Below are 23,542 nucleotides of genomic sequence, written 5' to 3'. Positions count from 1 at the left end.
GTTGGAAGCGACACCCACCCTTGATACTCCCTGGGTCCACCTGAGTTGCAGAAAATTGTCTTTTTTCTTGAACCTTCATCAGTGGTATGTAAAAGGTAGGGACATCCAGGATTCCAGATATACAATATGACTGGGCCCCACGTAAATAAGGAAGAGCATCCTTCTTATCTTGTCCCCTTTACTCTCTCCTACCTCAACTTTCATGTTATCACTCAAACCTAGTCGATTCTGCAGTACCTCCGAAGGGTACCTGCACTTCAATTGGAAGGGGAATGACAATGTGGGCGCTGGTTGTGGCCTGGGGCCTTCCCATTCTTAAATCAGATAGATAAACCCAAAATCAGTGTTGCTAAAGTCAGAAGAGTTGTGTATACCTTTCTTTTAGGAGGGTGATGTGTTTATAGGCTTACTAGGAAGCTAATGTATCCGAGTAAATTTGCGGGAAATTCTAGAGGAGCTCATATTGGAGTTGGAATCTACTCGCGTATATATTCGATTATGTCTCGATCGGCATATTCATCTAGAATCTTAGTGGCTAATCTTGCTCGTATATGATGTGAGATTCTCTCCAGATATTTCTATCCCAAGCTCGGTATCTATGGTCGAGGTTGGTATCCGTGGTCGAGATATGTCAATGAACCTTATCACCGGGCTTGGTTGACCAATCCAGCTCGATTATTGGGTTTCCTTGTTTGGTTCAACTTCTTGAAATTAAGTACTTTGATAGTTCAAAGAGTCTGCTTTGATGATGATCTGCCACCTGTCTCGTTCATTAGGTCAGTTTGATTTCCCCCATAACATTCCACATTGGCGTATTTTTGAACATGGGGTAATGTTAGAAGAGTCATCAGATGAACGGTCCAGATGTTATGCATAAATCCCATGGGCTACACTCCTGCCTCTTACCAGTATAGCTTAGCGTCGTACCGACTACCACCAGACCGCACCATATCAAATAAAGCCAAGAGCTTGGAGCATATAAATCTGGGGCTGCAAGGCTGTGGATTGCCTTGTAATTTTGTTTCTGATCATACCAAACACTCCCCCTCCCATCACCAAAGCATCTAGCTCTGCTCAATGGCGAGAGTAGAAGAGAATCAACGGCCTCAAGCCCATCACGTGCTACTCTTCTCACTCCCATTTCAAGGACACATAAACCCCATCCTTCAGTTGGCCACACTCCTACACTCTAAAGGATTTTCAATCACCATAGTTCACACACAATTCAACTCTCCCAATCCATCCAACTTCCCCAACTTTCATTTTGAGCCCATACCTGATGGCTTATCAGATGGCATGGACACAACCACTATGGTTTCCATGATCAACATAAACTGTGTCGCCCCATTTCGGGCCGTCCTAGCTCGAATGCTATCGGAGAGCCGGCATGGCCCAATCTCATGCGTCATCACCGACGATTTCCTGTTCTTCACGCAGTCCGTCACGGATTCTTTGAAGGTCCCACGGATCGTGTTAGTAACCTACAATGCCATTAGTTTTTTTACCGCTTCACGCATTCAAATGCTTCATGAGAAGGGGTACTACCCAATCCAAGGTGTGTATTCAACCATATTACAAATTATGAGAATTTAAATGCATTATTGGGAGATTTTTAGCCACCAATAGTAATATAAAATATTAAACAAAATGCTTTATTGGGAGATTTTCAAAAAAAAATTCTTTTTGTTTTTTGTTTGTCCTCCGCGAACTCAGCTATCTCTTGCTTTCACGGTAGGGCTATCAACTGGGCGGGTCTTGTAGTACTCACACCCAGCTAATCGTTTCAGATCTTTTCAGGTCCAGGTCTAACTTTTGAAGACCCATACTTGGATCCTTAGGGTATCCATTATGCATTTCCATTTGGGTTTTAAGTTAGGTTCATGTCAAATAAGAGCATTTACATGGACAGCCTACCTGATGGATGGGTTAGGTCACACATGCATGTGCCACTTTTACACAGGCCTGGTCAAAAGAACAGACGATCTTTTGCATGGATGTGTCTTGGGAAACCATCTTTTTGTTCTTAGAATTATTCATATGTATTAAATATATAATATGCTAGTAAAATTAGAGATTTTCACTGCAGAATTCCTCAGAAATTAGAATTTTACCAAACAATGCAGCCTAAATGCGTGTATGTACATTTTTTTTAGTAGTGAAATTACTATAATGCCCAATATATACTTTTTTTTCTTAGAAAGTGGTTAAGTAGAGAATTTGTAGAGCCAATGTGATATTTGCATTCTATCCAATCGGTCCAATAAATGTAATCCACCATGATGTCTAGTAAAACAAAAAATCAAGTCCATATAAACATAAATTGAGCCACACCATTAAAAATAATATATAACACTTAAAACATCAAAATACACATGCATGCCACCAATCTAGTGATTTGATCAGAAACAATTTTAGTTTGTGTAATTATTATAGTTGGGTGCATATATTTGATAGGTCTGATGTCATGCACTTGTAGGCAAGCAAAAATTCTGCCTTTATTACCTTTTTAAAGAAAAATAATATGTGAATAGTATTGTACCATATTTTTAACCATTATAAGGAAAACCAATAGGATAGCGACATATGGTATTGCACGAGAAATAGGAGGTAGATGAAAAGATCTTCAAGATACTTGGAGTGATTTTTTGCGGAACCATAGCTAGCGTAAATCTAATTTAATACATCAGTGGATGGTCAACAAAGTGATTTGGTTGAGTTATGCAAAAGTTTAATGAGTGAAGAGAGAAACGCGTTCGAAGCAATTCGAGATATCGAAGGCTACTGAGAAAAACAAAGTTTTGCTGACAAAAGAGGAACCATTACAAAAGGGAAATGTAATAAAAGAAGGATATGAAAGAAGAATTTTCTACTAGTGTAACCGTTATAGTAATAGAAGAATGATCAGAAAGAATAAGTTGCAACAGAACTCTATAAATAGGAGAGGAATTCAATAAAGCAAGGAGTCTCACACTAAACAAATCAACCAATTTACTTTATCTCAGCTTATCCTAGAAGTAGTGGCAATTCTTACCTATAACCTTTAGTTTTAATCCAAATCTATGCTCATACGTTGGATTTACATTTATTCAATATCATGCCGTTCTTTCAAGAGATGCATTCTTGTGATCGCTCTTAGTAATTGATTGTGAGTTTTTCCTTTTGCTTAATTGCACTGGAATTCTAAAAAGTCATTTCTTGTTAAAGGTACAAAGCAACCCATCTCTAAAGGTAGAGTCTCACCCTTTGATTATTGCTTAATCATTATAAAATTATACAAATGGCTAATTAAGGATACGGTATTCTTAGAATTTGGTCTTATGTGTTCATATTGGACATACCTGATTATTTCGATGCTTGGGGTTGAAGTTGATCGGTTTGGATCGAGCTGCTTTAATGATTCTGGTACGCCCCTATACATTATAGGTTATAGAAAATAAATCGGATAGCTAACATTTTTAGCACACCCGGTGGGACTCGAAAATCTACGTGGTTATCATCCATTTTCATTTTGCACAATTTTGGCATACAACTATACTCATCGGTGCAGTAATCTCTCATAATCACGAACCAAAGGGGTGGTCGTAATGCTTCAACAGTTGCTATCAATGTTGTTGTAACCAACGAGCCTTCTACTCATGAGGAGTTGCAAGTTCAACGGGTGCTTGAGCAAGAAAATCTACCACCTAGTTTAATGTCAATTCCACCGAATCTAGATAGACCATCGACATCCTGGGTTGAACCTCTTGAGATTATGTCAATTGGGATAGTCGATGTGAAAATAGGGATTCGGCACATCGCAGAGTTATCATAAGTTTAGGCTGAACACTCTCAAGCTCAGAGTAAAGCCTTTAATAGGTGAATAGTCGGCCATACTGAAAGCATGAATCTCTTAATGGCTTTATTTGATAAAAGAGCACATGTTGCAACTTAGCATGTCGATACTAGTTCTGTTGGGAATCGAGTACCTACACCACCAGCGTAGCCAGTGCCATAGACATTTCTTTTTTAGTGAAATACACCACCTATTCCTATCCCTGGTCTAATTCGAGACGTGCGAAATTCACCGATACCAATAGATTTCAGATGTCATGAACGTATTCTTATACAAGATGTGCGAAATTCACCACCACCAGTAGATTTTAGGTATCCTGAATATGAGAATAAAAACTTAATCCCTGAAACTAGAAATCAATGGATACCTGGGGGACAACCTTTCCCTATAAATTAATTGTACAATGAAGAACAATGTTAGGTTAGTTTAGAAGTATCGCTAGTTGCTGCACAATAATACTGAGAGCGTAACCAAATTGTTCAACTGGTTCAGGAAGTAGTAGGCCAAGTTCTCAGTCGAACTATTACTCTAATTTATCATAAGTCATATCCTGACTAGATCGACAGGCAATATCCATTGTCAAGGAATTATCGATCTGACTTTACGCTACTTATAGGTGATATAAGTCAATCGACCATAAAACACGTAGGTTGATTTATTATATAATATAGAGAATTGGCCAATAATGAGTATTATAAGTTATAACTATTTGGTCATTCACTCACTAGATAGCTTTCACCTGGTATTCAAATTTGATACCAAATTCTATATAGAATTGGCAAGAGATGGAAGAAAAGATTCATGCTCAATTCTTTAATAAGGGTAAAAAAAATTCTTATGGCTGATCTTGCTCGTTCTCGACAATTGCCAAGAGAATCGGTAGAAAACTATATTACTTAGTTTAAGAGAGAAAAAATTCAATGCAAGGTAGTCACAATAGAAGAAGAATTTGTCCAGTTAGCTTAAGATGGGCTAGAATTCAAGCTTCAAAAGAAATTTATTGGGACAGAATTCACAGATCTTTATGATTTGACTAGATAGGTGTCTCGATATGAGGTCCTGCTTTAGGTGTCATTGCGACAAAAGATAAACATATTAATAAGATCCTAATTATGATGTTACAGTGGTTGTAGTGGTTAAACAGTCATTCACATGCTCAGCCTTAGTTAAAGCAGAGGCAACGACATCGTCTAATCAGAAAGTTTTAAAAACGTACACTTTTGATATTTCTCACGTTGACAAAATCTTGAATATCATGTTAGTCGACAAATTTATCAAAAGTCTTGTTAACCATAATATTCTAACAGTCAAAGAATTGAAGAAAATTAATTACTGTAAATGGCATGTCACTCGATTGCATTTCACTAATAAATGTGTTATTTTCATGAATGTTATTCAAGATAACATCGACAAAGGGTTGCTGAAGTTCATTGAAAAAGAAAAAGAAACAATATTGATCGATACTGATCCATTTCCATCTAATATGGAGATCAATATGGCCATCATTAATCCTCAAAGGCCGGTTCGACCATGACAAAAAATTGATCTTTGAGTTTAAATAGGTCAACTCGAGGAGCGAAAAAATGGCAAGAGGAGTATGAAGCCTAAGCCAATGGTCGATCAGACCAAAGCACGTTTGGAGGCAATAATTTTAAAATATCAACACCTTTGTAAGTAGTGTGCGAGGCCGACTCGATCAAACAATGGATTTTATCAACCAAAATATTTGGCAAGATATTTAGTTAATTGAAACTATGAAGAAGAAAATTCCTTTTACCCACAAAAGGTCAAACATGTCGGCGATCACCCTAGGCCTGTCCAAGGGCAAAGGATGGTTAAACCTCGGCCTACTCGAGAAGGAGTTTCGAAAAGATTAAGTCATATGAAATTCTCAGTGATACTAGAAGGGATGACTCGTAGTAAAAAACGACGTTGGCAAAGACATCATATAACAAAGAGAAGACAATTGGATGTTGTATGGGACGAATCTCAGATGAAGTACTCGTCAACCCAATCGAGCCTGATAATACCAAAGGCAGAAGGAAAAGAACATTTATTGGTCAATATGACCGAATTTCATGTGGGGCTTGACTCAGTCGAAAATCTGAATTACAAATAAGGTAGGAATGGATATGGAATGATCGATCAAATACTTAAGCAATGAAGAGTTATCGGATGATCTTCTGATTGAAGAATTACTCGCTAAAGTATGAATATTAGAAGCAACTTCTTCTAAATTGAATGAATATTAGAAGCAACTTCTGCTATTGAATGCCTAAGACGTCCTTTTTAGCAACAAAAAGGTAGGAACACCCTCAAATTTCTTCTTTTGGAAAAAAAAGGGGTGAACTCAGTCCTGCCAGCCCTTGTTGAGTGAATGTAACTAAACTGGAGATTGTATTCCTAAACAGAACTTTACAGGACCAGACCAAATTCGGGTAGCCACTGGATCTAAATCAACCAACGGCAGCCTATCATATAAATTTACATCGGCGGGTGGAAATCTAGCGCCATCTTCCCCTCCTTGGTTTTCCTAATCAAACCCAGCCCTCCCTTGTCTAGCACAACCTGCCCCCGAATGATCCGAGGAAGATTCCCGGGGACCCTGATATACCAGTTCTCCTATGTCCTACTACCCAAGCGGGCCAGCCGATCAGCTGACCCATTACCTTCTCTATGAATGTGGGTAATTCTGGTGGAGGCTTTCTTCTGCAGCCGCCTGATTCTAGCAAGCCAGTAGGTGGAATTCCACGGAAGATGTGATAGCCCGATGAGGGCATTGACCACAAATTTTGAGTCAGATTCCACCTCCACCTTAAGGAGCGTCAGGTTCACACAAAGGGCGAGCCCATCATGGACAGTGCGGAGTTCTACACTGTTGTTTGTTCCCTCCCCATAACTAGCCATAAAAGCGAACGTGAGATTACCATTGCTGTTCCTGCATAAACCAGGACCACCGGACCTCCCCGGGTTCCCTCTCGCAGACCCATCGACGTTCAATTTGAACCAGCCCACCTTAGGTCTAATGCACTTCACGATGGGGCTTATAGCTATATATAGGAAGTGGAGTGGGCAGCTTCCGAAACCCCCGGGCGACAATAAGATACTCCCTAGCCAATTGCGCTGGGCATGGGAGCCTTCTGAAACCCACTTAAGCCACCCTCTGACGCGCTCCATCACTGTTGATTCACTTGGCAGCTTTCCTTCAAACCGGGCCATATTCCAAGCTTTCCAAATTTCCCACGCTATGAAACAGTGGGTCGGGCCTCTCGGCGTTTGATTCCTGGTCCTTGAGAGGTGTGAGAGCCACCATTGGCTCAGTCTTTGAAGGGCAAATTGCTTATCAGGGAGGACCAAACCGAAGAGGATGTTGAGATGCTTCCAAACCACTGAGGCCATTCTACCCTGCACAAAAAGGTGCTCCAGCGATTCTTCTTTTGGGCAACTACCCTGGGCCTCGACACAGCATACGCATTTGGAAGCAAGGGAGACTCCTTTCCTCTGAAGCCTTCCACCAACCGGGATGGCCCCCTCCAACAATCTTCAGACAAACATAGATATTTTGGGAGGCAATTTTTCATGCCACACCCATTTGGCCCATCCCCTCCGTTGCCCTTCTTCCTTTTCAACCATCCAAGATGATTTCACTGAGAACTTGCCTAACAAGTCCTGGGACCATATGCAAGAATCTAGGCTATCTAAGGTGCAGAAACCTCCCTGGTAGATGTGATCCAGCACATACTGGGGGACGAGATCATAGACGGGCAAGTTGGGAAGGATACCCTCCGAGCTAAGGAAATGGCTAACTCTGAGAGACGTCAACTCCTCCATAATAGAATAGACAACCAGCTCCTCCAATGGGCCCCAACCTGTCTAGTTGGATTTCCATAGATTACAAGAGCCTTCCCCCCACCAGCCATTGAGAGTTGCCTTCCAACAAGAGGAACATCTTTTGGAGTCTTTTCCAGAAAGGGGACGAGATAGCCGCTGTGTCGTTCTCCCCCAGTGATGCCCATGCGACCTCGTATTTGGCTCTCATGAAGAGTCCCTAAAGGCTGTCTTCATTCCCATACTTTACTGACCATGCCATTTTAAGACGCAGGGCTTTCGTTACTTCTTTCAGTAAACGGACCCTTATGCCCCCTTCCCTCTTCGGCCTTGCAACCTTTTTCCACCCTAGCCAGCGTAGCTTTTTCTTGCCCTCTGTCCAGCCCCAAAAGAAATTGGCAAACTGTGTCTCCATAATCACCGTTGGAGACACCTGAAACTCATTCATATATACACCTGAAACTAATTCATGTGTATCACATGATGATTAGATTGGGCTATTTTTTATTCATCAATGACTATGGTGGGTTACATATGTTGAAAGGGTACACCTTTTGGAACCCATGATGCTCTACTTACGACGTTTTAGAAAAGAGAAAGGAGAAGGCATTTGGGCCATTTCACCCCAAAAAAGAATATTTTGGTATTTTAATTAAGTATGATTCAATAATCAGGTGGGTCATACCATAAACAAACAATATACACACCTGAAACTGATTCATGTGTCTCACATGATGATTAGATTGGCCTATTTTTATTCATTAATGACCATGGTTGGTTGCATATGTTGAAAGGGTATACCTTCTTGAACCTATGATGCTCAACTTGGGATGTTTTAGAAAAGAGAAAGGAGAAGGCATTTGGGCAATTTCACCCCTAAAAAGAATATTTTGGTATTCTAATTAAGTATGATTCAATAATCAGGTGGGTCATACCAAAAACAAACAATATACACACTTGAAACTGATTCATGTGTCTCACATGATGATTAGATTGGCTTATTTTTATTCATTAATGACCATGGCTGGTTGCATATGTTGAAAGGGTACACCTTTTTGAACCTATGATGCTCTACTTGGGATGTTTTAGAAAAGAGAAGGGAGAAAGCATTTGGGCCATTTCACCCCTGAAAGGAACATTTTGGTATTTTAATTAAGTATGATTCAATAATCAGGTGGGTCACACCATAAACAAACAATATACATACCTAAAACTGATTCATGCATCTCACATGATGATTAGATTGGCCTATTTTTATTGATCAATGACCATGGCCGGTTGCATCTGTTGAAAGGGTACACCTTGAACCCATGATGCCCTTCTTGCGACGTCTTAGAAAAGAGAAGGAGAAGGCATTTGGGCCATTTCACACTTGAAAAGAACATTTTGGTATTTTAATTAAGTATGATTCAAAGGTGGATCATACCATAAACAAACAATATACACACCTGAAATTGATTCATGTGTCTCACATGATGATTAGATTGGCCTATTTTTATTCATCAATAACCATGGCCGGTTGCATCTGTTGAAAGGGTACAACTTTTTGAACCCATGATGCTCTACTTGTGACGTCTGAGAGAAGAGAAAGAGAAGGCATTTGGGCCATTTCACCCTTGAAAAGAATATTTTGATATTTTAATTAAGTATGATTCAATCATCAGGTGGGCTGTGCCATAAACAAACAATAAACACCCCTGATACTAGTTCATGTGTCTCACATGATGATTAGATTGGTCAATTTTTTATTCATCAATGACCATGGTAGGTTGCATCTATTGAAAGGGTACACCTTCTTAAACCTATGATGCTCTACTTGCGACATTTTAGAAAAGAGAAGGAGAATGCATTTGGGCTATTTTACCCCTGAAAAGAACATTTTGGTATTTTAATTAAAGGTTATTTAGAGATATCCGCCAATGTTTTGGTCGATATTTAAAAATCCGTTGGCTTTTAAATTATTTAAAGTAATGCGCCTACCTTTGAAAAGATGATGAGAAAATCGCCTATTTGATATTGACTAAGTAGACTAAAGCACAAATAAGGCTTGTAAAAGACTATTTTGCCTTTAAGGGCACTCATGTTCATGAATCTATCCTTATTGTTTGGGGACGACGCACAAAAGAGTTTATGGGGCCCATCGTTATGTAGACAGTTGATCGAAACTATCCATCCATTTTATAGGCTCATTTTAGGCCATAAGCCAAAAGAATGAGGTAAATCTGAATTGTGGGTGAGCGCTAGTAAGATTTCAACAGTGGGCAATCTTAGAATCGTAAAACAGTTTACCTAGCATGGTTCACTTGAGCATTAGATTTGCCTCATTTTCGAGGATCAGACCATAAAATGATTTGAAAAATTGAATGGACAGTTTGAATTTTTCACAAACACCATAGTGGGCCTCATCTATCTTACTTCCCAAGGATGTGGAGTAGAGTAGGTGCGACCCTGGCATCAAATAACAGCTTGATCTAAAAATTTTGTAGCCCACAAGAAGTTTCTAATTGTCAAACACTACTGTTTCCTTTGTTTTGGTCCATCTAGGATTTAGATCTGCTTAATTTTTTGGCAATACCCTATAATAATATGGAAATATGGATGGACGGTGTGGATACACATTACATACATCAAGGTGGGCCCCACGGTCAGGGCAGCACCATGTACGATGAGACTGGGATCGCACCTAATCCACTCTCTCGGATGGGAATGCAAATTGCCTAGGGATATGCTGCTTGTCCTGAGGTGGCTATTGTATGGTGCTCTATGGGCCCCACCATGATATATGTGTTTTATCAATACTGTCCATCCATTTTGGATAATTAGTTTAGGGCATGAGCTAAAAATTGAGGCAGATTCAAGTCTCCACACCACAGGATAACAATGGTGATTGAACTCCCACCATTAAAAACCTCCTAAGGCCAATTGTAATGTTTATTCGTCATCCAACTTGTTGATTAGGTCATTACGGCTAGGATGAATTGAAAGAACAAAAATATTAACCTAATCAAAAGCTTCTGGCGGCCCAACAAATGTTTCAACAGAGCAAATAATCTCCACTGTTTTCTGTTGCGTAGCCCTCTTGAGCTTTGGAATTGCCTCAATTTTGAGCTGATGCCATGAAATGATTTGGCAAAACATATAAATGGGGTGAATTCTCACAGACATCATAATCGGCCCCATAGCCTGGGATCCTTGAACATTAACAACCACTCTACCTGCTACATTATATGTTTTAAATGAAAGGCATTTTTTAAATGAAGGGTATTTTAGCCTTTCATAAAATAGGGTCGCAAAACTGTATGCAATTGCAATGGCATATAACATAAGGTGGTTAAATTGATAAGCAAAAGGATAGTTAGATCAACGTAGATATTTTTTTTCCCAAATAGACAAAAAAATATGCAGGTTTTTGTAAACGGTTCTTTAATTAATCAAAGGCTTTATTTGGTTAAATCATAATTCTTGAAACATTTGACCGAATCCACTTCCAGAGAAGAAGATCCTAGCCATCCAGTTCTTCTTCATTTGGATGATCCACAAACCCAAAATCCACTCGACGAGAAAATCCTAGCCCTTCTATCAGTGACAGATAAATAGACGATTAGGAAGTATGGATGGCGTTGAACTGTAAAGAATTACAAGAACTGGATGGCTAGGATCTTCTTCTCTTGAAGACTTTTGGTGGAAACAGTCCATCCGTACAGCACGGCCTATGGCGTCAATGGTCTGGATCAACAAAACCATGGGCCACACGGCGATATTCATACGACTCTTCTAACCATGAATAAATTTCAATGTCTTACCAGATCTAAAATCAGAAGACCCAGTGTCTGAAATCCCACCCCTCAGAATCAAGGACTTGCCTATCATCACTGCATCCACTTTGGACGCAACTCTTCAATTGTTTGTCACATTGACCATTGCGACAAGGGCTTCATCAGGACTCATTTTCAACACTCCAGACTGCCTTGAACAGACCACACTGGCCAATCTCCGGCAGGACCTTCGGATCCCGGTCTTCCCGATTGGTCCACTCCACAAGTTCATGGTGGGCCCTTCTGATTCCAGCAGCTTGATAACTCCAGATAATAACTGCATGGCATGGCTGGCCAAACAAGCCCCATTATCCGTCATCTACGTGAGCTTTGGGAGTACAGGTTTGATGGATGGAGACGATCTTGCCGAGATGGCGTGGGGCCTGGCCAATAGCGGGCAACCCTTCTTGTGGGTGGTTAGGCCTGGATCTGTCAGTGTCTCGGAATGTGACAAGCTGCCTGAAGGGTTTGAAGAGGAGACGCGCGATAGGGGCCTAGTCGTCAAGTGGGCCCCACAACAAGGTGTGTTGGCCCACCCAGCAGTGGGAGGGTTTTGGACACATAATGGTTGGAATTCTACGTTAGAGAGCATAAGTGAGGGGGTCCCTATGCTTTGTTCGCCACGTTTGGTAGAGCAAGGGATCAATGCTAGGCTGGTGAGCCATGTTTGGAGGGTGGGGATGACACTGGAGAATGAGCTAGAGAGAGGTGAGATAGAGAGGGGAATAAGAAGATTAATGGTTGGACATGAAGGAAAGGAGATAAGGGAAAGGATCAAGGATCTGAAGGAGAACGTAGACCGTTCTATTAGGAAAGGAGGCTCTTCCCATCAGTCCTTGGATGCTTTGATTGATCTGATATCGTCCTTCTAAATTCTAATGCATCTTTTTCTCATTAGATCATAGGCCCTCGAGTTGAGGTATAGGGTTATGTACATGTGAGATGGTAGATTGGTGATTTGGGCCTTTGAAATGGTGGGCCACTTCATCAATCACGGATGCCCCACAAATATCCTAGATTGGATGGTCATAACCCTTCAATCTGCAGCCTGGATTTGTATGGTTAAAAAGAAAATATAGCAACTGCTATTATGAGTCTCAGAGGTAGTATCTCTCTAGCTTGCTGCATGCGAACTTATCATGCAGGCCCATCTTTGCTCTAACGTATGCAGGCAATCCGAGCCATCAAAATGGCGGGTTCAAGTCATCAGGATCACCTTGCACAAAAGTAGGCCGTCCCACTCATCAGTTCGGACGTGCCATTACAATAAATGAACAGCCGCTGGTTTAACTCAACATACAGTTGTGGCCCACTTAATGAGTGCATAAGCCTGACTCACGACGCAAACAATTTTCATGGTGGAGAACCGTTTACACCCGATCTAAACCTGTTAGATATTACGGCTGCAATAATATGTTACGTATGATAAAGAGAAATTTTTTTCAGTCGTCGACCGTTAAAATTTTAACTTATGGCCAACGGACGGCTCACGACCGATGGCTAAAATTGCTGAAGGCAAGCTAACAACTAACTACGAAAACAGTTGATGGCCGTTTCCTAACAAAAATTATTAAAATAATGGTAGACGCAAATGAAATAAGGGGCTGTTTGATTTTTAATTTTCCCCGGTAAATACACGGAATTACCAGATTATTGCTTACTACAGAAAGTTGCCAGGAAATACGTTTCGAAAATCAGTCCATACAAACGTTTTTATTACAGATTTAAATATGTGGGCCCCACCATGATATATATGAGTTATCCACACCATCCATCCTTTTAAAAAATATATTTTAAGGCATGAGCCCAAAACTGAGGAAATTAAAAAGCTCAAATGGACCACACCTTAGGAAACAGGGATAATTAAAACGTCAATGGTTGAAAGTTATTTTCTCCCTAGGGCCCACAGTGATGTTTATTTGTCATCCAACCCGTTAATAAGGTCGCACAGTCATGGATAAAGTGGAAACAAAAATATTAGTTTGATCCAAAACTTCCAAGGTCTTCAAGAAGCCTTCAATGGTAGGAGTTCAATTTCCATTGTTTCCAGTAGTGTGGTCCACTTGATCTTTGGATCTGCATCTTTTTTTGGCTCATGCCCTAAAATGATTTGGCTAAAGGGATGGACGGTGTGGATAATACAAAAACATCAAGGTGGACCTCACAATTTAACTTTTTTTTCATCAGGTGCCGTGAGGAGTGCCATAAATGATAGGTGGCGGTCAAATCACCTTTGAAATGGCGGTCAAATCACTTTGGAAATTCAACCTGAAACATTTCCTAACAAAAATGATTAAAATAATGGTAGACTAAAATGAAATAAGGAAAGTTTAGGCCAATTACCTGGAAAGCTAGGTCATTCAATATATTATAAGAAGAAGGGTCTTCTGACATGCTTTCAAAAATTACTTGGACCAAAATGCATTTATCTTTGTTTCAGTAGTTGTATGGTTTTTCAAGAAAGAAGAAGTTACGTCATATTTAATGCCAAGAAAGTGATGTGTACAAAACCCTTTTTTGCGTGCGGGCAAGGAACAAGCTCGTGGGGCCCACATTGATGTATGTGTATAATCCATGCCGCCCATCCTTTTTGTCATGTCATTTTAAGGCTAGGGCCCAGATATCAGCCTGATCCAGAGCTTGTGTGGGTCACATAATAGAAAATAATGGTGACAATGGAACCCACTATTAAAACTTTTCAAGCTCACGATGATGTTTGTTAGAAGTGGACACTACCCAAGTCAGGACTTTTTTGGGCCCACGCGGAGCGGCCGACAAGGTGGACGGAATGGATCACCCCATTGTGGGCTTTAAGCTATGGTACCAATGGTTTGGTAGAAAAGGACGTGAACACATTCAAACGATCCATACAACATGACAACCATGACCCATATAACATAGCAACTACGACCTATGCAAACCACGACCCAAATGGGCCCACACTGATGTATGTGTATAATCCTTTCTACCCATCCTTTTTGTCATGTCATTTTAGGGCTATGGCCCAAATATCAATCCGATCCAGTGCTTTTATGGCCCACAAAATAGAAAATAATGGTGACTATTAAAAGTTTCCAAACTCACTGAGATATTTTTTAGAAGTGAACATTTTCCAAATTAGGACTTTTTGGGCCCACGCCGAGTTGGTTAAGAAGGTGGATGGATCGGATCACCCCATCATGGGCCTTAAGCTATGGTACCAATGGTTTGGTAGAAAAGGAATTGAACATGTTGAAAACCACGATCCATACAACATGATAACCACGACCCATATAACATGGCAATTACGACCCATGCAAACCACGACCCAAATGGGCCGCAATTGTATAGATCGTATTTTTTATGTTATATAGGTCTTAGTTGTCCTATTATATGGGTCTTAGTTGTATGGATCGCAGTTGTCCTGTTATATGGGTCATAGTTATTCTATTATATGGGTCGCGGTCGCAGTTGTCCTGTTATATGGGTCTTAGTTGTCTTGTTATATGGGTCTCAATTGTATGGATCGTTGTTGTCCTGTTATATAGGTCGCGACCACAGTTGTCCTGTTATTTGGGTTTTAGTTGTCTTGTTATATGAGTCTCAGTTGTTTGGATCGCAGTTGTCCTGTTATATGGGTCGCAATTATCCTATTATATGGGTCGCGGTCGCACGTGTCTTGTTATTTGGGTCTTAGTTGTCCTATTATATGGGTCTTAGTTGTATAGATCGCAGTTGTCATGTTATATGGGTCGCAGTTATCCTGCTATATGGGTCGCAGTCGTAGTTGTCCTGTTATTTGAGTCTTAGTTATCCTGTTATATGGGTCTCAGTTGTATGGATCGCAGTTGTCCTGTTATATGGGTCGCAGTTATCCTATTATATGAGTCGCAGTCGCAGTTGTCCTGCTATATAGGTCGTGGTTGTTATGGGTCGTGGTTATCATGTTATATATAGCCCACAATGGGGTGATCTGATCCATCTACCTTGTTGACCAGCTTGCCGTGGGCCTAAAAAGTCCTGACTTGGGCTCACATTGATGTTTGTTAGAAGTAAACAATGCCCAAGTCACCATTATTAATATTTCAACAGTCACCATTATTTTCAAAAAGTCCTGACTTGGGCCCACATCTAATCCATTGATGTTTCAACAATTACCATTATTTTCTATTATGTGGGCCACAAGAGCACTGGATCAAGCTGATATTTGGCCCCTAGCCCTAAAATGACATGGCAAGAAGGATGGGCGGCATGGATTATACACATACATCAATGTGGGGCGAAGTCAAGACTTTTTGGGCCCATGGCAAGCTGGCCGACATGATGGATGGATCAGATCACCCCATTGTGGGTCATATATAACATGATAACCACGACCCATATAACAGGACAACTGCGACCAAAATAACAGGACAACTGCGATTGCGACCCATATAATAGGATAAATGTGACCCATATAACAGGACAACTACGATCCATACAACTGAGACCCATATAACAGGACAACTGCGACTGCGACCCATATAACATGATAACTGCGACCCATATAACAGGTTAACTGCGACCCATATAACAGGACAACTGCGACTGCGACCCATATAACATGATAACTACGACCCATATAACAGGTTAACTGCGACCCATATAACAGGACAACTGCGATCCATACAACTGAAACCCATATAACAAGACAACTAAGACCCATATAACAAGACAACTACGACCGCAACCCATATAACAGGATAACTGCGACCCATATAACAGGACAACTGCGATCCATACAACTAAGACCCATATAATATGACAACTGTAACCGCGACCCATATAACAAGATAACCTTCGACCCATATAGCAGGACAACTGCGATCCATACAACTGAGACCCATATAACAGGACAACTGCAACCGCAACCCGTATAACAGGATAACCATAGCCCATATTATAACAGGACAATTGCAATCCATACAACTGAGACCTATATAACAGGACAACTAAGACCCATAAAACAGGACAACTGCGACCACAACCCATATAATAGGATAACTACGACCCATATAATAGGACAACTGCGATCCATACAACTGAGACCCGTATAACAAGACAACTAAGACCCATATAACATGACAACTACGATCCATACAACTGCGGCTCATTTAGGTCGTGGTTTGTATGGGGTCGTAGTTGTCATGTTATATGGGTTGTGGTTGTCATGTTGTATGGATCATGGTTTTCAACGTATCCAATTCCTTTTCTACCAAACCATTAGTACCATGGCTTAAGGCCCACAATGGGGTGATCCGATCCATCCACCTTATCGGCCAGCTCGGCATGGGCCAAAAAAGTCTTAACTTGGCAATGTCTACTTCTAACAAACATCATAATGAGCCTGGAAACTTTCAACAGTCACCATTATTTTCTATTTTGTGGGACATAAAAGCAATGGATCGGGCTGATATTTGGGCCCCAGCCCTACTACAACACGACAAAAAGGATGGGTGGAATGGATTATACACATACATCAGTGTGGGCCCATTTGGGTCGTGGTTTGCATAGGTATTAGTTGTCATGTTATATAGGTCGTGGTTGTCATGTTATATGGATTGCAGTTTTGAACGTGTTCACGTCCTTTTCTACCAAACCATTGGTTCCATAGCTTAAGGCCCACAATGGGGTGATTCATTCCGTCCACCTTGTCGGCCTGCTCCGCGTGGGCCCAAAAAAGTCCTGACTTAGGTAGTGTCCACTTCTAACAAACATCACAGTGAGCCTAAAAAGTTTCAACAGTGGGTTCCATTGTCCTCATTGTTTTCTATTATGTGGCCCACACGAGCTCTGGATCAGGCTGATATCTAGACCTAAGCCGTTAAAATGACACGGCAAAAAGGATGGGTGGCATGGATTATACACATACATCAATGTGGGCCCCACGAGCTTAGTCCTTGCCCACATACAAAAAAAGGGTTCCGTATATATCACTTTCTTGGCATTAAATACGATGTAACTTCATCTTCCCTGGAAAACCGTACAACTAGTGAAATAGGGTCAAGGGCATTTTGGTCCAAGTAATTTTCGGAAGCACGTCAGAAGGCCCTTCTTATAATATATGGAATGACGTAGCTTTCTAGGTAATTTGCCCAAACTTCGAGGCGAGTATCGTCAATCTCCGTTGAAATAACGGTTGGGACGACGGTAACTGCCACTCACCGGTAGCAAAACACAAGTAACTACAATTACTTAGTGGCCTAATCACTTCAGTAACTGCTCTAGCAATCATTCGTAACAAAGAAAGTAGTAAAATAGTTATATAACTGATTCTTTAGTAACGATCAAGAAATTCTTTAAAAATGAGAAGAATTGAAGAACTCCGGGGCTTCTCCCAACACAACCGAATTCAGTGCTAGGCTGGCTTTTCTCAGTCCCTCATGCACACTTAAGACTCAGCTATTGCAGTCTTAAGGGGCGCGAAATGTCCCTTAAGACTCAACTATTGCAGTCCAATGTAGTATTCTAGAAGGACGGGAATTTCACTAGACTTGAGATTAGATAGGAGTTAAACTATATGTATATATATATATATATATATATATATATATATATATATATATATATAGAGAGAGAGAGAGAGAGAGAGAGATAGAGAGAGAGAGAGAGCTGGGATTAGGAGAGAGAATTGCATTTGGTCCATTGCGGGATTTCTGTGAATTTTGAAATCCACTACACATGTGGGGCCCGTATTGATGCATGTGTTTATCGATGTCGTCCATCCATATACACCATTTTCACATGATATTCCGGTTATATATGTGTGAAAGTGATTGACATCGATTGTGAATTTAGTTCGTTGATTACAATTTCATGGCCACCAAATATGATTTTGCTTAATCCATTAATGTTTTCCTTGTAGCAAGAATTTTATCCCAAACATGGGACTGAATAGCCATAATACCATGGTATTTTCATTCCTACAATCATTGTGCAATAATGGTGTTAATCTCATCTAATACAATTCAATACCATTTAATTCCATGGACCGAACATGTCTCTTACGTTTACGCTAACACACTGAACTGCAATAGTTGAGCCTTAGTGTAATTCCCTTCCATTTGCATTAAAACGCTAGACCACAAGCAAGATCGCATTTCTTTTAGTGTAATTCCCTTCCATCTATGCTACCACATTGGACAACAAGAAAGATTAATATAGATTTTAGGACCCTTCCGTCTGCGCTACAATGTCGGACTGCAATGAAACTAGTTTGTTATTACTGACTATCTAACCTACTCGTGTAGATTTCATCCTAGTTAAGAACAAATAGCCAATACACCACTTTGGACTCGACACAACACCATCTTCCACATGATGATCACCATCCTCCATTATGATGATCTCCATCCTTTGCCAGGAGATTGCCCTACTATGAAGCTTAGCCTCTGTTGGGCAACGAACATATTATTGTTCTTAGAAGATAATTATAAGTATATGTATTGTAAAATCATTGATGCAGTTTCAACTTTTGTTTAGTCATTTTTTTTTCTTCTGTGTTTTGCTTGTTGAATTATATACACAATCACAGAAATATTGAAAGTCATTTTGACGGGAAGGTAAAAAATACAAACCCATAAAGAGAAAAACCCTTCCCTTCATAGACCGCTTGGTCTGGATAGACCAGTCACTGAGGGCCTGTTTGTGCGGTGGGATTAGAAGGGATGAGGTGGGATGGGATTCAAAAAACATAATTATTACCCATGGCAGGGACTCTTGCCATGGATAAGATTAATGCCCAGCTTTGTTGATAATACAGTGGTACATTGAATATATATACCCACCATCATCTGAAATTACTGATAATAACACACATATGTTATATCTAAGCCACCCATTTGTTTTGTAACCTCATTTTATAGCATGGGCCTAAAAATGAGGTAGATCCATAACTTATGCGGCCCCAAAGAAGTTTTCAATGGTAAGTATTCAATCCTCGTTGCTTTCTATGGTGGGGTCCAATTGAGCTTTAGATTTACCTAATTTTTTTGTCCATGCTCTAAAATAATCTCGATAAATGGGTGGACGGTGTAGATATAGCCCACACATCATGGTGGGACCTACACAACTTGCTAACATTGAGAGTAAAATTGGCACAAGACCCAATGCAATTCTATTTAAGGCCTGTTTGATTCGTGGAGTAAATGGGAGTTAGCTGGGAAATAAGTAATAATTACTTACCAGCGAATTGACCCTCGTTTCCCATGCACCGATTCGACAGTGTAGCCTTTTGGCGTTAAAATCGAGGATGGCTGTGAAAGGAATATAGGGCCACTGTGATGTACATGACGTATCAACGCCGTTCATCCTGTATGTCAGCCTCATTTAGGCCATGACCTCAAAAATGAGGTAGATCCAAAGCTCTAGTGGACCACACCACAGGAAACAGTGGAAATTTAATGTTTGTCGTATAAAAATAATTTTGTGGTGCTTAGATGTTTTGGCTGAAGCTGATATTTGTATTTATTCCTTACCAATTTTAGACTTAGCCCTAAAATCTTCTAATAAAATAGATGGACGGTATGGATATGTCATACACATCACAGTGGGGTCCACAATTGCAAGTCAACTTTTTTAGACCAATTTTCAAGGTAGAATTGCATTTGAAAATTCAAACAGAGGAAAAAGGTAAAATAATGAACTTTTGCAAGGGTATTTTCCAATTGCCTTGAAATCAAACAGGCTCTTAATGTAATTCCAAGCTTTTCCACTCTTCCCAACATGGAGTGGTACTGGCACATGGAGTGGTACTGGCACAGAACCAGATGAATCCCATCCCACCTAATCCCTTCTAATCCCACCGCCCAAACAGGCCCTAAATAGACAGTCAACCCTCGAGTTTCTCATTCTCATGATCAATCTCAACGCCTAAGGTCAAAGGGATTCGATTCAAAATGAGTCGCATCTGTCTTTGCCATGATCAACACAACACATGCACACACAATCGAATTTGAGCCAAACACTACTTTTGGCAGGCCCGATGGTACATATGTAACTTTTAGTTCAATGATATAACAATACGATTAAAAGCATTATCCGTGTAACACTACCCATCGGTAGAAGCCAATTCTCCAATCCTCCTAAATCTATGGTCATTAAAGCAAACAAGACAAGCTATCTTACGGCATTCATGCACATCAATCTAAAGGGTCAAAATCAGAGTGCCCCAGGTACATGGGACCTGGCCCACATTCATGTCTATCAATCCAAAGGGTCCAAATCATGGGTCCCACTATAGATGGGGCCTGGTTGACTATTTATATGGATGACCCTTAAATCTAATCATCATCTGTTCATTGTCAATAGTTTTCTTTTCTGCTTAAATTGTTCATATGATGGTGACCAATATAATTTTTTGCACTGGATTGGTGCAATTTCAGATTATACGACCCATATATAAGGGAGCATTTGGTGCATAGTATTAGATGGGATTAATGGCACGTGGGATTTCCGTAGTTTTTATAAATCAGTAGCGAGAAACATCCCAACTTCACGTGAAATGTAGCAGAAGGCAGTGTTGTTGTCAGTAAGATTGGTGGGTTTGACCATGATATATGGGCTATATCCACACCATCAATTCATTTTTCAAGATTATATCAGGCATGATAGCAAAAATCAGGTAGATCCAAAGCTCAAGTGGACCACACCATAGAAATTAATGTGGATTGAAGACTAACCAGTCAAAACTCCTTAACGCAGCTATAGAAGTTTTTGATCAAGTTGATATTTGTGTTTTCCCTCTATCCAAGTCAGCATAACCTTATGAACATACTCGGATGGCATATAAACATATCGATGAGACTTAGGAAGGTTTCAATGGTGGTTTCATTGTCTCCACTGCTTTCCATGATGTGATCCATGTAAACTTTGAATCTATGTATTTTTGGGTTAACGCTGTGAGGTGAATAAATGGTACAGATATAAGACATACATTACCTTGGGTCTACAATAGTTGTTGACGTAATCACAGCACTAAAAGAGTCAGTTATGACGTACAAGGTGTACTTTTTAGAATGACGGATTTTCGCTGCAGCAGTTGCTCAACAGGAAATTTAATAGCAATCTTGACCGTAAATAATCATTGCACTGGACCAATTCTATCCCACCTAATTTCAGTGGATACCTACGGAGGCGGATTGGCTGGTGTACCACACACCGGCTAAACATTTAGCGTAGGTACATGTCGTGCGTAGAGGGGAAGTGGATTAGCTGGGGTACTACACACCAGCTCTTGAGCGGTTGTATTAACGTCAGCAAATTCTGTGGGTCCCATCATGAGGTTTGTGTTATATCCAAACCGTCCATCCATTTGGCGATCTCATCTTAAGGGTTGAACCAAAAAATAATACAAATCTAAAGATCAAGTGGACCAAACTGCAAAAAGTAGTGGGAGATTAAACGCTTACCATTGAAACCCTTTTGGGAGCCACAGAAGTATCGGATCAATGTGAAATTTGTTTCTCCTCTTGATCCATGTATTTTTGACCTTATTAACAGATTGGATGGAAAATAAATGTTATCGTAGGCCCTGCGAATTTTTTAACGGTGAAAATCATTATCCTCTCTGCTATTTTTGGTGTGGTCCATTTGAACTTTGGATATGATTCATTTTTCTTCTGATGCTCTAAAATGATCTCTAAAATTGGATGAACAGTGTGGATATAATAAATACATCTTTGTGGGGCCATGTAACTTTGATCTCCTTTGAACCTCTCGTACTACATGGAGCTCGAGGAGCAGCGTCGGCGCTCGTCTTCGTGCGACACGTATTTACACCAGCTATACAGCTGGTGTGTGCTACGCCAACCAATCCGCTTCCGCAAAGATGAGTGCACACTCCTCAAGCTCTAGGTTGTACATGGCCCCACAAAGGAGATCAAAGTTACATGCCCCATAATGATGTATTAATCCATTTTTTGAGATCTTTATAGTATCCACAGAATGAATTATATCCCAATGATCAAATGGACCACACAATAAATAACAACGGAGATACTGATTTTCACCATTAAAAATTTCGTTGGGTCCATCATCACCTTTATTTTCCATCATGAACAGATTGGATGGAAAATCAATGTTATGATGGGCCCTACGAATTGTTTAACGGTAAAAATCATTTTCTCTGATGCTATTTTTGGTGTGGTCTAGATAATCTTGGGATATGATTCATTTTTTGGTTAATGCTTTAAAATAAGCTTTAAAAATAAATGAACGGTGTAAATATAATAAATACATCACTATGGGGCTATGTAACTTTGATCTCCTTTGAACTGTTCGTACGACTCAGAGCTCGAGGAGCGTAGTGCTTGTCTTCGCAAGGCATGTACCTACGGTAGCTATATAGTGGTGTGTGGTACACTAGCCAATCTACTTCCGCATGTAGGGGTTATGTGTAAGGAAGAAGCGGATTGGCTGGTGTACGTCACACCCGATATATACCTGCTGTATTTATGTCAGCAAGTTCTGTGGGTCTAATTATGAGGTATGTGTTATTTTCAAACCATCCATCCATTTGACAAGATTGTCTTAAGGCTTGAGACGAAAAATAAGACAGATGTAACTGTCAAGTTGACCACACTGTAAAAAGCAGTGGGGGATTGAACGTCTACCATTGAAACCCTTTTTGGGGTTATAGAAGTTTTGGATCAATATGAAATTTGGTTTTCCTCTTCATTCAAGTCTTTGTGACCTTATGAATAAATTGAATGGAAAAAAAAATATTATGGTGGGCCCTACGAAGTGTTTAACGATAAAAATCACTATCTCTGTTGCTATTTGTGGTGTGGTCCAGTTGATCTTTGGATATAATTCATTTTTTGAATAATGCTCTAAATTGATCTCTAAAAATAAATAAACAGTGTATGCATAATAAATACATCATTGTGGGGCCATTTAACTTTGATCTCCTTTGAACTGTTTGTATACCTCGGGGCTCAAGGAGCATCAATGCTTATCTTTGCACGACACGTACCTACAACATTTATATAGCGGTGTGTGGTACACTAGCCAATCTGCTTCGGCATGCAGGGGTTATGTGTAAAGAGGA

General features: G+C 40.2%; 1 protein-coding gene across 1 annotated transcript; it reads left to right on the top strand.

Moving 5' to 3' along the window:
* Positions 1 to 864: 864 nt before the first annotated feature.
* Positions 865 to 12,369, top strand: LOC131252712 (UDP-glycosyltransferase 76C4-like). Its single transcript, XM_058253385.1, has 2 exons — positions 865 to 1,555; positions 11,467 to 12,369. The coding sequence occupies exons 1-2, from the start codon at positions 1,078 to 1,080 to the stop codon at positions 12,345 to 12,347; spliced, it is 1,359 nt and encodes a 452-aa protein (XP_058109368.1). The 5' UTR covers positions 865 to 1,077; the 3' UTR covers positions 12,348 to 12,369.
* Positions 12,370 to 23,542: the final 11,173 nt, after the last annotated feature.

Source organism: Magnolia sinica, chromosome 8, assembly GCF_029962835.1.
Source record: "Magnolia sinica isolate HGM2019 chromosome 8, MsV1, whole genome shotgun sequence".
NCBI classification, from domain to species: domain Eukaryota; kingdom Viridiplantae; phylum Streptophyta; class Magnoliopsida; order Magnoliales; family Magnoliaceae; genus Magnolia; species Magnolia sinica.
Note: the sequence above shows the minus strand (reverse complement) of the source record. Positions and strands in the feature narration are given on the sequence as shown.

Coding starts and splice junctions, on each gene's coding strand:
- LOC131252712 (XM_058253385.1), top strand. CDS start 1,078: ATGGCGAGAGTAGAAGAGAATCAACGGCCTCAAGCCCATCACGTGCTA. Junction 1,556..11,466: donor GGGGTACTACCCAATCCAAG/GTGTGTATTCAA, acceptor ATGTCTTACCAG/ATCTAAAATCAGAAGACCCA.